General features: G+C 58.4%; 5 protein-coding genes across 5 annotated transcripts; 3 read left to right on the forward strand and 2 right to left on the reverse strand.

Annotated features, from left to right (window-relative positions):
* Positions 1-904: 904 nt before the first annotated feature.
* Positions 905-2,655, forward strand: IE81DRAFT_350714 (Nucleotidylyl transferase; the record flags this gene model as incomplete). The annotated part of the gene is made up of 4 exons (XM_025516590.1): positions 905-913; positions 982-2,163; positions 2,276-2,515; positions 2,593-2,655. 4 exons carry the CDS (start codon positions 905-907, stop codon positions 2,653-2,655), a joined length of 1,494 nt encoding a protein of 497 aa, XP_025365988.1.
* A 211-nt stretch (positions 2,656-2,866) lies between these two features.
* On the reverse strand, positions 2,867-7,033 carry IE81DRAFT_327104 (antiviral helicase). Its single transcript, XM_025515010.1, has 4 exons — positions 4,944-7,033; positions 4,712-4,873; positions 3,112-4,602; positions 2,867-3,043 (listed from the first exon to the last, which is right to left on the reverse strand). Exons 1-4 carry the CDS (start codon positions 6,714-6,716, stop codon positions 2,873-2,875), a joined length of 3,597 nt encoding a protein of 1,198 aa, XP_025365989.1. The 5' UTR covers positions 6,717-7,033; the 3' UTR covers positions 2,867-2,872.
* A 723-nt stretch (positions 7,034-7,756) lies between these two features.
* IE81DRAFT_295709 (HCP-like protein) lies at positions 7,757-9,036 on the reverse strand (the record flags this gene model as incomplete). Its single annotated transcript, XM_025512105.1, has 2 exons — positions 7,757-7,878; positions 7,947-9,036. The coding sequence occupies 2 exons, from the start codon at positions 9,034-9,036 to the stop codon at positions 7,757-7,759; spliced, it is 1,212 nt and encodes a 403-aa protein (XP_025365990.1).
* Positions 9,037-13,479: 4,443 nt separating this feature from the next.
* Positions 13,480-14,124, forward strand: IE81DRAFT_70644 (hypothetical protein). Its single transcript, XM_025517557.1, has one exon. The coding sequence runs from the start codon at positions 13,550-13,552 to the stop codon at positions 13,973-13,975; it is 426 nt and encodes a 141-aa protein (XP_025365991.1). The 5' UTR covers positions 13,480-13,549; the 3' UTR covers positions 13,976-14,124.
* A 149-nt stretch (positions 14,125-14,273) lies between these two features.
* IE81DRAFT_332768 (hypothetical protein) lies at positions 14,274-15,801 on the forward strand (the record flags this gene model as incomplete). Its single annotated transcript, XM_025515341.1, has 3 exons — positions 14,274-14,967; positions 15,092-15,177; positions 15,275-15,801. Coding segments are annotated over 3 exons (1,307 nt in total), but the record flags the coding sequence as incomplete, so codon positions are not given.
* Between the last annotated feature and the right edge of the window lie 75 nt (positions 15,802-15,876).

The raw sequence follows: 15,876 nt of genomic DNA on the forward strand, positions 1-15,876 counted from the left end.
CCCTAACCCTAACCCTAACCCTAACCCTAACCCTAACCCTAACCCTAACCCTAACCCTAACCCTAACCCTAACCCTAACCCTAACCCTAACCCTGAGTCATGGCACGGCGCGTTATTTTGGCGGGGCGCGCGCTCGTTGACCGCGCTAACGCAGGACCGAGGCCACATTTGGCTACGACAGTTTGCGCTCGGGTTGAGCGTGTCTGTTTTTCAACACGCACTGGCTCAAGTGGCTGGTTTGCAAGAGGCGTGCATTTGAAAGAGTCTTTAGTGAATGGACCCTGAATCGCAATCTGAGACGCGTGGGCCGAGATTTGTGACGATGTTGCGCACCACCTGACTCTTTGAATTTGACAAGGCTTGATCATGAGGACATCACGCTGCGCCCGACGGCGATACCGACGCTTCTGTTCTGCGCTGGAAGGAAAGGCTCGTCGCATCACCGCCGGCTGCTGACAAGCGCCATGGAGGATGATGGGACATTGGTGTCTGAGCAACGATCGTCGCACGCCTCGTTCTTTTGCGCGCGCTCTGCTGCTGCGTGTGCGCGGCGCACGGCACCGCTAGGCTGGGACGCATTTATCCGTTGTTGCTCCATCGCACGCGGTGATCCTGCATGAATACAGCGCGCGGCGCTCATGGCAGCGCTTTTCTGCGCGGTCGCGGGTGCGTGAGTCGAGATTTCCGAGGAGAGCATCGCTTGCTGAACCACACCGCCTCTGCACCTCGGATAGCCTCGCTGCCACCACCCTCTCTGCATCTCGAAAAGCCTCGCTGGCAACACCCACCGTTACGCTCCAGTTGTGGGACTTTAGCTCGCTGCATCGTGTAGCTTTCGCTCGCTGCATCGTGTAGCTTCGGCTTGCTCGCGCCTTGCGCCCCCACCTACGCTACAACGGCCATCATGTCTGGGGTGAGTCTCAGTCCGGGCGTCGAGTGGCCCTGACCAATCATGACTGATCCGCCTCCATTGCGCGATAGAACCCCTCGAGGACAGCGAGTCCATCGCCGCAAACTTCTTCGTCCGGCGCACTTGGGCCTCTACCGCGCATGACCGACTCGACTGCAGGTCCCGGTCCGGGGGCAGCCTCTGCCAAGCTCGCCGCCCTGTCCATCGAGTCCTACCACCTCGACTCGCCCCCTTTTACAGGCGCAGCCGTCGGCGGCGGCGGGCAGTCGATGCAGGCGCAGGCAAGCACAGACACTGCCGTAGGCTCTGCTGGTCCGCCACGTAGTCGAAAGACGTCGCAGAATGCGCACAATGCGCACTCCAAGGGCGTCAATCAAGACGTGCCTGGGTGGCAGCTCGATGACGATGCTCGCACGCCTGGTGCCGAGCTTGCCCAGAGCTATTGGCACGATGCAGGGGGCCTGTCCGCCAAGAGCACCGCTCCGGCTTCCAATGCGGGCAGACAATCTCCACACTCTACCGACACGACGATCGGGTCGGTCAAGAGCCTGACGCGCGCAGGTCTGGCAGAAGTCATGTCAGCGCCAGTGACGCTCTCCAATCAAGAGCGACAGGGCAGACCGGCGTACACGCAGACGGAGGATGTGGATGGATTCGGAGAAGAGTCTTCGAGTCATCCTGCCGATGCGTATGATGAGCTGGACGCCGCCCAGCACGAGCTGGGCGCTGGTTCGCGGGGCCACGTTCCGCGACAAGCGCAGGGCAAGGAACACTACGCATTTCCGCGTCATCGTCTACCCACGAGGATGCGCGACGACAGCAAGGTGCCTCTGGTCATTGTAGCATGCGGCAGCTTCTCGCCGCCCACGTACCTCCACCTGCGAATATTTGAGATGGCCAAAGACCAGGTGATCGAAGAGGGCAAGTACGAGCTGCTGGGGGGATACTTTTCCCCCGTCTCGGATTACTACAAGAAGGAAGGGCTGGCCAAGGCTACTCACCGGGTGCGCATGTGCGAGCTTGCCGTAGAGAGGACATCGACTTGGTTGATGGTCGACGCGTGGGAGTCGCTGCAGGACGAGTATCAGCGCACGGCAGTCGTCTTGGATCACTTTGACGACGAAATCAACGGCGGACAGGACGGCGGGGTGTTGCTCGCAGACGGCACGAGACGGCGGATTCGCATCATGCTGTTGGCTGGCGGAGACTTGATACAGAGCATGGGAGAGCCTGGAGTGTGGGCAGAACCAGATGTGAGTGGCGTTCCAAATGCGCGCCCGAGGACACTTTCTGACTGCTCGCGCGGACTGCTCACGCTACTTCTGACTGCTCACGCTACGCCTCGCCTCGCCGCGCCGCGCGCAGCTGCACCACATTCTGGGTCGCTACGGATGCATGATCGTCGAGCGCACTGGAGCCGACGTTTGGACATTTTTGCTCTCCCACGATCTGCTTTGGAAGTACCGACGAAACTTGAACGTCGTGACGCAGGTGATTTATGACGACGTCAGTAGCTCAAAGATTCGCCTCTTTCTTCGGCGAGGCAAGAGCATCAGGTACTTGTTGCCACAGGCCGTGGTCAGCTACATGGCGGAGCACCAGCTCGTGAGTCTCCTAGGAGAAGCCCCTCCACTAGCGACTCGGCTCACGCGTCGCGCATCTCTCTCTCTCTGCGCGAACAGTATCGTTTGCCGGCCGAGGCAGCAACAGAGCCCGTCGATGCTGACAAGACGCTCAATCAGTGACGCAACGACGAGCGACACGATCTGGCTGTGCCGCGCTTCGTCTCGTGCGTGCGTGCGTGCCGCCGCCACATGACCCGCACTCGGCATGAATTGCTCCGTCTACAGATACAAGGAACTGTCACAGTTTGGAAGCGCCGACGCAATTCGGAAGCGCCGACGCAATTCGGAAAGGCAACTCGTCAGCCCCAAAAGTGACACTGTATGTTCTCATCGACACTCACGGGCTGAAAATGATCGAGTTTTCGCGCTCCAGAGCTTTTTGGCTGGCCTCGAACTTTTCCTGAAGCTCGACGTTCCCAATAGCCTTGCTCGCTTGGACAACTTGTCGCAAAAGCTCCTGCAGTCGTCTAAAGACGCGAATCAAGCTGCCCTCAAAGACGTCGGTCATCTACAAGGTGGGCGTTGGGCGGCATCAGCTGCAGCGAGAACATCTACAGCCACGACACGCGTACGCACCTTGCAGATTTCCGAAAATTTGGCTCCGCGGCACCACTGTAGAACAGCCTCCATGAGCTCGACTTTAAAGCTAGCCACGTACTCGTCTTCATTGACCTGCAGTCTGCTCTCGATCGACACTTTGGCTATGCGTCGCGCAGTCTCTTGCATGACTCGCAGAGGTCCAGCCAGATCCTCCTTGAGTCGAGTTTGCTGCTCGCTCTTTTCGTCGAACACAAAGCAAGATAGCAACGCTGCGCACTGATTCGGGTCGAGGTCGTTGAATACATTGTTGAAAATCATCTCGGTCAAGAGAAGCTCGTCGCCGGTGGAAATCTCGCACGCAACTCGACCCTTTTTCTGCACGACGTCGTCGTCCGTTGTAAAGCCCAGCCTTCTCAGAACCCGCTTGCGACACTTGAGCTCGTCCAGCTGCAGCACGCTGTGGGCATCGCTCAGTTGGCGCTCCAAACTCTTGACCCCGCGCTCGAGCTCTTGCTTGTGCTCGTACGCTTCTTGAAGTTGCCCCCTTTCTTTTCTGCTCAAAGCTGCCACTTTGGACTCTGACAGGCGAGACTCTACGAGTTGAATCTTGCTCAACAGCGTGGCAAACGACTGATCTGCAATCTTCATATCCTTGACCGGATCGAGGACAGGGACGCCTTTGCCTCTCGAGTCGGAGCCAGCAAAGCGCCTCTTGACTTCCAGCAAGTTTGTCCGAGCCTGATCTCTAGCTTCTCGCGAACGCAAATCTGGCGACATCTTTAAGCGCACTCCTGAAATGCGGGAAATGGTGGAGAGGAGCACCGGCACGGCAAGCATCTCGCCTCTTTTGCCGCTCGGACAAGGCCGTAGACCCAAGGGTGCGGTATCGGCACCCTTGACCTGCTTCTGAGCTCTCGTCGCGACATCCTTGATGGTGGGCGCCGTGGATCCCGCTTCGCAGTCGAGCAGCACATCGACGATCCACTGCGACTGTGGCCTTTCGGATGCGCTCGCATCCACTCTGCCTCCTCTGCTCGGCGTGATGCGCTTCTGATATCGAATGACGATGCCCCATCCAAAGTCGAGATCCTCGTGCTGCACGTGCGCCAATCTACCTGGCTGCAAGAATGGCAAGGCATAGGTCGGATGAGTTACGACTTCTCTGACATCGCTCTGCAGCTCCTGGAGTTGGTGCTTCAGCGCAAAGTACTCCTCCGTCTGCTCTTCGTCCGGCACCACGGCTTGCTCGAGCTCCTTGCGCTGCGATGCCAGCTTGCCCTCCAGCTCGGGCACGGATGCAGCGCTTTGGAATTGGAAAAAGCAGCGTTCGAGCATGTACTCGGGTGAGATGCCCTCGACGCGCATGAGGTTCAGAATCATATTGTAGCCGAGATGAAAAGCGCTATTCAGCCTGTCGGCCTCTCCCTTGACCATCGTCTTGGCGTCCGCTGGCTCGAGCTTCTCATCAAACATCATAATCACAATGCCTCGATCATCCAGCCCTCGTCTACCTGCTCGCCCGCTCATCTGCCAGGGGATTATAGAGAGCGGCAGGTGGGTCAATTGCCAAGCTCGTCCTCGCGCAATCTCGCCTCGCCTCGCCTCGCCTCGTCCTCGCGCAATCTCGCCCGCTCACCTGAATAAACTCGCCCGAAGTCAAATTTCGATTTTCTGTCCCGTCAAATTTGCGCACCGAGGTGAAGACGACCGTCTTGGCAGGCATGTTGAGGCCAATAGAAAAGGTCTCGGTGGCGAACAACACCTTGATCAAGCCTTCTTGGAAGAGAATCTCGATGACCTGACCATAGGGTGAGATCCGGCGAGGTCAGTGTCGGGGGGTATCTTGACCACCCTTGCGGTCCACTCACCTCCTTGAGGATGGGCAAAAGACCTCCGTGGTGAATCCCAATGCCCCTCCGCAGCAAAGGCAGCAAATGTTCAATCTGGGGAAGTGCGCGGTCCTCTTCCGAAAGCGCAGTGATGGCATTGTTGAACACCGTGCCCACCATATTCTTCTCGTCGTCATTGTTAAACTCCAGCTTGGCCATCTGCAAGGCCAAACCCTCGCATTCGCGTTTGGAAAAGGCAAACACGATGACGGGATTGTAATTTTTGACCATGATCATCCTGACGATCTTGTAGATATCCGACGGTCCCTTTGTAGCTCCGCCCTTGCGAGTCTGACCCTTGCGACCCTTTCCGCTACCGCCATCCACCGAAGCAGGATCTTCTCCGCGGGCAGAATTGAGGGCGCCCATGGCTGCCTGGAAATTGTCTTCTCTAAAACGACCCGCTTCGTCGACGACGAGGTGTATACCCTCTGCCCCGAGCGGAAAGAGGTAGTGCTGAAGAGGAGTCGGTCTAAAGTCGGTATACACCACATGGCAAGGCTGTTGGTGCGTGTGCGCGATCCAGGACGCGAACTGCATGGCGTTGGGAATCGTGGCGGACAAAAAGACGTACCTGACCTTGCGAGGCAGCAAGATGATCGTCTCCTCCCACACGACCCCCCTCTCCTTGTCTCGCATGTAGTGGATCTCGTCAAAGACGACCCAAGCCACCTCGCGCATGATCTCGCTGCCTCGATACAGCATGGATCGCAGGATTTCGGTGGTCATGACCAAGCAGGATGCGCTTGGATTGATGGTGACATCGCCAGTCATCAGCCCGACGTCGCCAAACTCTGCACTCATCTCTCTGTATTTCTGATTCGACAGAGCCTTGATGGGACTGGTGTAGACGACCCTCTGACCTTCTTTGAGGCACTGCGCAATGGCGTACTCGGCCACCACCGTCTTGCCGGCGGATGTATGCGCCGAGACCAAGACGCTCTCGCCGCGCTGAATGGATGCGATGGCGGTGCGTTGAAAGGGGTCCAGGGTGAAAGGCCACTCTCGGGCCGGCTTCTCTGGAGGCACGTGTGATGATAGGGGCACGTAGGGATAGGCGGGAGGCAGAGCGACCTGATGACGCACCGAGTGACGAATTTCCATGGAGCCAGCCGCTCCTCCAGCTGATGGGCCCGACACTGATGTTCCGATTACGCCTCCTGCCACTTCTGCGGCGGCGGCAGCAGTGACAGTGTCCGAGAGCGTACCTGTAGGAGCACCATCTGCTTGCACGGAAGCTGTGCCAGCTCCCTGCTCCGTCTTGACCACCTTGGCATCCTTGGCCGCCTGGCCCGCTGGCTCCTCTGCGGGCAGATTCCTGGACGCTTCTGCCACAAACTCGTCGGTGAGCACAGGCGCCGTCTGAACGGTGAGAGGATTTGCGCCCGTGCTCCCCGCCCCAGTGTCTCCATTCACCACCTTGTGCTTCTTCTGCTTCTTTGGAGGCGGCAGCGCGACTGTGGCAGCTGTTCCATCGCTCTCGCCATTTGCCGCGCCGCTGCCATTGCTCTCTGTCGGAGTGCGAGATGGCGCTGCGCTGTCCGCTTCTCTGCTCCTGTCCCTCTTCTTTCTTGCTTCCCTCTCGGCACGGCGTGCCTCTTTGCGAGCAGCTTTGGAGCTCGTGTCTGTTGTTGCAGCCAAAGGCGATGGAGCGGCAGGAGTCAAAGTGGAGGGACCAGCTTGGCGCTGCTGCGCATCGTCGCTGCGGCCATCGGTGCTCTCTAAATGGTCAAAGAGGCCCGATGGATCCATCACGGAGGGGCGGTGCGGGTGGTGATGGTGGTGGCGGTGATGACGTGTCGGATGAGTCGAGACCGTTGCGAGGCTCTTGCAGGGTGAGCGTCCGCGTGTGCGTTCACTAGCACGGACAACGGATTGGCCGAGCGGACTGTGTGAACGAGTGGAGGAGAGCGTGCGCTATCGAGGAGGAGTTGCGACTGGACAGTGCAGAAGTTCGGGCCAAGATGAGCAGGCAATGGTGGGCATGCAGCATCGGCAGCGGCGGCGGCAGCAGCTTGATGATGATGTCGAGACCGTCGTCTGTCTCGACGTGATCGCAACCTCACGCGGCGTGCACGCACGCACGCACGCGCACGCGCAAGAAGTTCCACTCAAAAAAGTAAACTCAGCATCATATATGCAGCGAGCGCTGGTAACTTTTCGCGTGACTTTTTCTCTCGTGCGGCAAGACGTTGCAGCATTTTTCCCTACATTCGAACGCGACTCGTAACTCGATTCGATTCGTGATTTGAACTCAAAAGACTGTTTCCGACCGTGTTGCTTGAATGCTGTTGGAGGGGAGCTAAGGGGAGCTACATTTGATATCGTGAGCCCCTTGTCGAGACGCTCACAATCAGGTTCTGCTGCTCGTTGCCACTCAGCGTCCTGAGCTGCGGGCGCGCACGCGCGACAGCGTCACTGTGACTGCGTGTGACTGCTGGATGGGCGAAGCGGTCGAGAGTATGGCTACTCGCGCTTTCGCCACCTTCTTGCTACACGCGGGCACGGAGCCCATACGACTCTCTCTCTCTCTGTGGTCATGGTGCTCGCACGACAGCGCACGCAGAATGACCTTTCGACAAGAAAAGGTGGCAATCGCGACAGTGCTGCAGGGACAGTGGCAAAGAGGCAAACAAAGGACGAAAAGGCGACGTTCGAGCGAAGCAAAGAAAAAAAAATAAAAGAAAAGAGGTAGCGGCGGCACAAGCAATGTGCGACTGACGTCGGGCGCAACAAGGGCGGAGAAGCTCGCTCGGGACAGCGCACGCGCAGACATCAAGTCGCTGGTCACGTCACACAACGACGCACTCTTGCTGCGCATCCCCCCGCGTAGGTCTCTTGCCAGTCTTGCCCGCTTTACCGCCCATGCGTTTCAGCTCCGTCAGCCTCTGCATCGCTCGCTTGTTGCCTTGGGCTGAGAAAGGCAGAGTAGACCGTGTGAGCATCACGTGCAGCGCGGCTTTCCGCATCGAACAGACTCACCAGCAGCTCGCATGTACCACCTCTTTGCCTCCTCCACATCCGACTTGACTCCGATGCCGACTTCGGAGTAGTAGCCCACGGCATACTCTGCCTTTGGTATTCCCTTTTGCGCGGCTTTCCTGGCCCACAAATAGGCTTCGCTGTCGCTCTGCTTCAACACACCTTCCGAGCCCGTCAGGTACCAGCCAGAAAGGGCCAGTTCTGATTCTCCATCATTCTTGCCTGCCGCCTTGGTGTACCAAGCGATGCTTCGCCGTGGATCGACGGGACAAGTGAGATGCCCGTATTCGTACGCAGAGCCGAGCTTGAATTGAGAGGGCGTGTACCCGAGTTGAGCGGCTTGCGTGAACAGCTCTCTGGCATACGCTTCATCGTGCATCACGACGCTGCTACCGCCCTTTTCGTGCAGCAGTCCCAGCTCGTGCAGCGCGTGGGGATTCTCTTCGTCTGCTTGTCCTGCGGCTCTCTTCAGCCAGACCACGGCCTCCCGAATGTTTCGCGGCTGACCCAACAAACCATTCAGCAGAATCATGCCCAACTTGTACATGCCAGCAGTGTCCCCCAAGGCAGATGCTTTCCGGTAAAAGAGAACCGCACGATGATGATCTCTCCTCGTGCCCGCTCCTACCTCGTTGCACACCGCAGTGCGGTACGTCGCCGCTGCGTGGTTCTGTTTCGAAGCCTGCACGTACAAATTGTACGCCTTTTCGTGGTCCACCTGCAAGCCGAGTGAGCCTGTGCCAAAGCAATTTGCGAGAAAGTACTGCGCCTCCGAGTAAGGAGGCTTGCCCAGGCCCATTCCAGTGGTAGCTAGCCGCTTGATGAGCTTCAGACTGTCTCCAAGCAGCGCATCTCGATACTTTCGGGCTTGCTTTGGTCCATCTCTAGGATCCTGCACCTTCTTTGCAGCCTCGATGAGGTACTTCGCAAAGGCGAATTGAGCTTCGGGGTCCGGATCGCCCTTCATGCGGTGCCTGTACTCGTCTACAAACTCCTTGTTGAATGGCAAGGTCTGCCTCTTGGCCTCTGCTTCTTTGCTTTTCCTGCGCGCATTAGCCGCGGCAGATCCTGTGGACACTGCGCTGGACATGCTGAGCTGCGTGGGCTGACGAACAAGTCCCATACCAGGCTGCAGACCGCCGCTCATGGGCGTCATGCCCATCGAGACGTGAGAGGCAGTGGACGGAGCTCGCATGAGGTCGGGATTGGGGGGACCGGCGCCAGGAGGGAAGCCAAGGTAGCCACCTCCGCCGCTGTATTCGTATCCATTGCCTCCTTGCTGGTAGTACCCTTGATCGTACCCACCGCCTTGCCCGTGCCCATACGAGGAGCCGCTTGCGCCTCCAAAGTAGCCACTAGGTCCTCCGTGGTGATGCGGTGCAGTAGCAAAGTTATCCTGAGGAGCGCCTACATAATAGCCATTACCATTGCCATCCTCCTGCCAATACCCGCCCTCCTGCTGCTGTCCATAGCCGCCGCCGCCGCCGCCGTCTGAATGTACCCAGCCTTGCTGTGATGGACCGTATCCGCTAGCGACAGACTGTTGTCGGGATACCTGCGGATGAAAGCCGGGCTGAGGGGGAAAGGAAGCGTTGCTCTGCACGTAGCTACCATCTGAAGCTCTCCTCTCCTCTGCGTATCCTCCTGCGATGTTGCCACCAAGCTCATTCGCCGTAGCATCCACCTCATTCGCGATTGCGGCGAGACTGTTCGACGGGTCGACTTCTCGGGCGCTCTGATAAATCTCCTGGTGCGCATAGGCGGCATTGGCGCGCTCGACGTACCCCGAGCTGTTGCCGGCAACGCCGGCGCCAGGAGGAGCAGGAGACTTTGCTCTCAACGAAGCGGTAGCGCTGCCAGAGGATCCACCTCCAACGTTCATCTTGTCGAAGGCGTGTCCGAGTTCGTCTGCAAGAGGGGGACCTCTGGATCCACTTGTGCCATGGTCAAAGGCCGGAGCAGAGGTGTTTGACTGGTGGTACATGTGGCCTGCGTCCGTGGACGCGAGCAGAGAATGTGTCAGTGGAGAGTGGTGAGCGTCGGATCGAGTGGTGAGCGGCCTACGCCCGCTTACCTGGTGCGAGTCGATGCTGGGAACCTTGACTCTGATCAGAATCCCGAGCACCTCGTGCGCTGCTCGCAGTAGCATCCGATGTCACGCCTCTTGTCCGCAAGGGGCCAAACGCTGGACTCGAGGTGGCGCTGCCCGATGCTGAGCTCATAGCTGCCAATCTCGGGTCCGCAGGTCGAGAGCTGTGGTGATGTTGGTGCGCAGCGGTGATACTGCCATTGCGATGATGAGGAGGCTCCGCATCGTACGACATGCCAGCGTAGGCATCGGACAAGGACGTGTGGGAACCTGTCGTGGATGCCATCTTCTACGCTCGAGAGCGAGGAGTGTATGCGCCACGTGCGAATGTAGGGTGTCCGACCAGCTCCCTCGTCGTGTAGGCACAGCTCCAGCAGAGGTGGTGAGGTGACAGACAGCCAGGGCTGACGAGGCTTGGCCTTGGCGATGCACGCAACGCTCAACGCTTGGCGTGAGCGCCCTTTGTTGATGTTGATCGAGCAAGTGACGAGCGAATCAGGGTGCTGCGCGAGCCTGCGCAGACAGTCCCGCCTGTATGTACCTCTGTGGGCCTCGGCGCAGGCGGATGGATCGATCTGGGTGCAGCCTGCGGCTAGCAGGAGGCAAGCAAGCGATGCGATGAGCTGAGCTGAGCAGAGCCAGGCACCGGTCTCCGCGTGCAGATGTCAGCGATGTGTTCGTGTGCGTGCGTGTGTTGTGTGTGTGTGTGTGTGTGTGTGTGTGTGCGTGTGTGCGTGCGTGTGTGTGTGTGCGTGTGTGCTTGCAAGCGGGCGTGTGTAATGCTGGCCCTGACGAAGGCGCAGGTGTTGAGTGTAGTGCTCCCGGACGAGCTTGATCTCGCAGCGTGTTGCTGACGCTGCTCGAGCTCCTACGAACGTGACTTTGCGAGCAGCAGCAGATGGAGTGGATAGCAACACGAATGCGTGCAGCCGAGATGGTCGTTTGCGTATGAGGAAAGACGTGTTGGACATGCGAGGTAGGATGAGGCTGACTTTGCGCTCGCTCGCATATCGAGTGGCATTCACGATTGAGTCACGAGTGGTGCGTGTTTTCAAGCTTCACGTACACGATATAGCAGCTTCAATTCGACGCACGAGCGCAACAGATTGCTTGCTTGCTTGCTTGCGTGCCCATGCGTGCGTGCGTGGCCAGATCGGCTTGCAATCTCGCCTTCGATATCAACAGCGTCGCAGGCAGGCAGGCAGGCAGGCAGGCAGGCGAGCAACAGCCAGCCAGCCAGCCAGCAAGCAAGCAAGCAGCGGCAACGAAGCGGCAGTCACGCGTATACGAGTCAAAGTGGCAGCAGGAACAGTCACGAGTAGTACTAGCAGCAGCAGTCACGCACGAGTCGTCAGCTTTAAATCGGCGAAGAGATGCAGCAGGGCGCGGATGCATGCTGCATGGGTTGCGGTGCGGTGCGGTGCGTTGTGGTGTGGTGCGCTGGGCTGTTGTGGTGGCGCGTTGCGTGTGGGCGAGGCCAGGCGGCTACTGGGGTGCTGGGCCGTGCTGCTGGTGGTACTGCGCGCGCGCGCTCGCCCTAGCGATACGTGATGGCATGTAAATCATAGACACAGAATGGCATACAGCGTATATGTATGCATCGCGTGCTGCTTTTGTGAGGTGATATATTGTGACTGGATGCTGGTGCGACTCACACTGGACGAATCTCACACCAACGACTCGCTCGCACTTCGCACTCTCAACTCACGCCATTCAAACTCGACTTGCTCAAGGATGGGTGTGTGCGCGTGACGCGTGCGCACAACTTTCAATCGAGCCGCGGGCGTGGCAGCAGCCGTAGCGTGCAGCGAGGCGCCAAGCTCACCCGAAACACTTCTGACTGTGCCACGGGCGCGCGCGCGCGCGCGCGCGCATTCAACATCATCCTCACGACTCTAATAAATCAAAATGTGTTTCCTTCGTGATTCTGATTTGCGATTTGAATTCTTTGAAATTCCGCTGCTGGTCCAACGCGCGCGCGTATGCATGCAGCACGCGCGAGAGCCTGCTGCACGCTCGACCCTTGAGGAAGCATCTTCAATAAGGCGCATATATATTATACACCACGCTCAAGCCGTCAGCGAGCATCACACTCGTGGCTTGACCACTCGAGCATAGCAGCGACCATGTTACCATGGCCAGCTTTCTTGACGCAGACTTGGTAAGGAGGGGTACAATCTGATGGCTGAGAACGTCCGCGAATTGCGAGTCGACTTGCAAGCGAGCGCTCTGCTGATGACCTGCATGCATTCAAGATTAGCTTCAAAGCCCTCGATCGAGCAGTGAACGAGGCCGCGCGAGAGCGCGTCAACAACGCAGCGCGCATGAACGCGAAACGCCGCGCGCTGACGAGCTTACGTACACACAGCAGCAGCGCGCAAGCGACCATCCATGCAAGCGCCTGTCTGGCCCAGCTTCCAGCTTCGAGCCCATCTCCTTACTGATTCGTGCCTGCAACATCGATGCTCATATCCGCAGCACTACTCACGAGGGCAGAACAGCTTCGCTTGCGGCCTACGCATACCGAAATACCTCACTCTTGCCCGTGTGTATTCAAGATTGGCTTGGTCGTGATCGAATCCGGTGAGCGCACGATGAAGGGGAGCGCGGCGCCGCACGATATATGAGGGGGGAGCACCTTTGCGGTCTAGCTGTGAGCCGCTCGTGATTCCCGCGTCTCATCAGCAGAGAATCACAGCAGCATATATGCACCACACGATCGTGACCTTGGATTGCTGTTCAGACGCAAATCATCGCGCGAGGTGGCCATGCATCCACGTCTCGAAGTCGGATGATGGATGATCGCCATCAGAGTCACGAATCACGCGGCGGCCCATGACTTTTGAGTCAAGAGTCAGAGACCGATCGAGTGCTATCTCGCACATGAGCGTCCGATCTGTGGGGTATGGATGATGGGCGGGCAGCTTGCTTGCTCGGCGACTCGTACCTGTACGTCACTTGGTCCTGCACTCGTGACTGCTGATGGATGATCTGCTGCCTGCTGGAGCATTCACTCGCGGGTGAGGTGCACGGCCTGCCAGCGCCCGTGGAGCATGCAACTCGCGACTGCTGCTGCTGCCGGTGCAGCATGCATGGGTCTGCTGATGAGCTGCATTCATGCGGGGGGGGGCGGCATCGGTGCATGCACCCCAGCAGCACAAGAGTTGTTGTGAGTCGCTCGATCGCTCGCAAATTGAATGCGTGCTGTGCTGCATGTGTTCGCGGCGACGGCTGAAGCACGAAGCACGAATTCAACCGCCTCTCCACATTTGTCTTGCTGCATGCATGCTGCTAGCTGCTGGTCGCGATCGAGTCGCCCCGCTTGCTTTGCTTTCGATGCGCTCGCGATCGCTGCTGCTGCTGCCTGCCTGTGCCTGGCTGGCCTGTTGTGCCTATTCGTGATTATAGCTGCATCACCCTAACCCACGTCGGGGCCAGTGCACTCGTGACTCGTGACGGGACTCACAACCCTCTCTGTGCTGATTCAAGAGTGGCCCGCGGCTGATGGCGTGTGATGCGCATTGACGATTTGAGCTTAGAGTACCGGTACAGCGTACTCGATTGCATGCGCGTCATCAGCAGCAGCATCAGCAGCAGCATCATGTGTTGGCTGCTGTGTGGGTGTACCGGTACACGTACAGCGCGGGGTATGGGCAAGCAACTTCTCCCCCGATATTTGGTTGTCGTTGCCCCAAGTCACATCGCAGTCGCAGTCGCAGTCGCAGTCGCAGTCGCAGTCACGTCACGAGCCGAGATCAGAGCTCGAGCTGCATTCGTGATTCGTGATTTCGCTTGTCGCTTCCCATTCACGATTGTGACTTCATATTCCCAAGTGTGCAACGTACTGTACTCGCCCAATTCACATTCACAATTCAATTCAATTCAATTCGCGCGCGCTTGTTTCCCACACACGAGCAGCAATTGCGACCGGCGCGTATAGCACAACAGCATACAAACTGATCCGCCTCGCCTCTCGCGCATGCCACGTCGAGACGCCGTAGACGCAGCAGCAGCAGCTTCATCTCCAGCAGGTTGCGCAGGCTGTTGCGGAAAGTGCAGCTTATTGTTCATCGCCCTCATCATCTCCCTCATCGGCTACTATCGAGCACGTCTCATCGCTCAGCAAGGCGGGACTGTGACTGTCGCTCCCTCATCTCCCCAAGCCATTCAATCCACTCAGGACGTGTTCGACGTAGTCGCGCGCTTCGGCAACTCCTTCTCATAACTCGTCGCTCGTCATGGCTCAGAGCAAGCGTCCTGCTAACCTGGCACCCCTCTCCAAGGAGGCCTTTGGTGCCAACGTGCAGCCCGCTGCAGCCACGCCGAAATCCAAGGGGCACAGCATCACTCGACCCACGCAGCTCTCGCTGGTCATCGGAGGTAGCGGCGATGCCAAGGATGTGGATGCCGTCACGCAAAAGTACAATTCTCAAGGATTCGGCATTCCACCCAGCGAAGGAGGCTCCGCTATCAAGTTGGACAGGATCATCTACGAGCGCAAGGCTCACGAGGGCGTGGAGGATACGGCGCACATCAAGGCCACTCTCGGGGCGACGAATCAGGTGCCACTAGGTCTCATCACACCCTTGCACGAGATTCCCAAAGCCGGAGCTCCACCCGCGCTGCCAAAGGATGCCAACCCGGTGCACATGCTGCTCAGCTACAGCCTGCCCTCCTTTACCACCGCCAAGGCGCTGAAAGACAACTTTGAGGACTGGCTCAAGCTGTTCGCAGAGGGAAGCAAACAGAATCTCACATTCGACATTGCTCTTCCTTTGGCTACCCCTGCTGCCAATCAGAAAGAGGCGGACGACCTCAGAGAAGCTGTAGAGGAGCTGCTGAGCAAAGCTTGGGACGAGGAAGTTCAAAGGGGCAAGGCGGACGGCAAGTCGCAAGAAGACATTGCCAGCAATGGTCTCAAGATTGTTGTTGGTGAGTCATCGACCCGCGATGGAGCCAAAACAGGCGATTCTATGCGCACCTCTCCCGGCTTGGATTTTTGCAGAACGCTTTCGAGCAATGGGCTGACAATGTTGCTCCTCTCTGCTCCATGCAGATGGATGGGGTGCACCACCTCTGAATGACGACAGTTCTCAGATGCTGTCCAGCGAAGTGGTCAACGAGTGGACTGGCTTCGTGCGCGTGAGTGGCGCTTGCTGCTCGTTGGGGTGGGAGAACGCGCTGCTCGACGAATGATCACAATTGACGCATCTTGCTCCGAATGAACCACTCTCCACAGCGCCTTGCGCTGCATCCGCGCGTCTTTTTGAAATTGTCGCCCCTCAAGTTGCCGTCTCCGATCAGTTCTGGCAGCACTGCGAGTCGCGCAGTCGACATTGCTGCGCCGCTATCGGGCGCTGTTGGAGGAGCCACCATCGCCTCGACGGCTCAGGCTGCGCTGGACGGAGCAGCCGCTGCAGTGAGGACTGCCACAGAGGTAGCAGCTGGGGCCGCCTCTGCGGCAGGTCTAGCGGGCACCAAGGCTGTCGCCAACAATACGCCTCGGGGTCGCAGGGATGAGCTTCGAGCCAGGTTGCGCGTGCTCTTGGATGCTGCGCTGGAAGCTTTCGGGGAAGAGAGGCTGGTTTGGTCCGCTCACATCAACAAGACTTCCCTGACGGCCGGCACGGATCTGGCTTCCCAAATCGCTGGCGAAGACGAAGAGTATGCCAAGCTGTCTCCGCCTGAAAAGTGGTTCGAAGTGACGCGCGAAGCTCTTGCTGATATGGGTTTGACTGAACAGAGCTTGAACAACATCTTCAACACGTGAGTTGCGTGTGATTCTTCGTCGCCGCACTGCTTGCGCACCGAGGGCTGATCTGACAGCACTTGACGACCCCC

The sequence above is a fragment of the Ceraceosorus guamensis genome (assembly GCF_003144195.1).
Source record: "Ceraceosorus guamensis strain MCA 4658 unplaced genomic scaffold IE81scaffold_179, whole genome shotgun sequence".
NCBI classification, from domain to species: Eukaryota; Fungi; Basidiomycota; class Exobasidiomycetes; order Ceraceosorales; family Ceraceosoraceae; genus Ceraceosorus; species Ceraceosorus guamensis.

Coding starts and splice junctions, on each gene's coding strand:
- IE81DRAFT_327104 (XM_025515010.1), bottom strand. CDS start 6,716: ATGGATCCATCGGGCCTCTTTGACCATTTAGAGAGCACCGATGGCCGC. Junction 4,603..4,711: donor CTTCGGGCGAGTTTATTCAG/GTGAGCGGGCGA, acceptor ATCCCCTGGCAG/ATGAGCGGGCGAGCAGGTAG. Junction 3,044..3,111: donor AATTTTCGGAAATCTGCAAG/GTGCGTACGCGT, acceptor CCCACCTTGTAG/ATGACCGACGTCTTTGAGGG.
- IE81DRAFT_70644 (XM_025517557.1), top strand. CDS start 13,550: ATGCGCATTGACGATTTGAGCTTAGAGTACCGGTACAGCGTACTCGAT.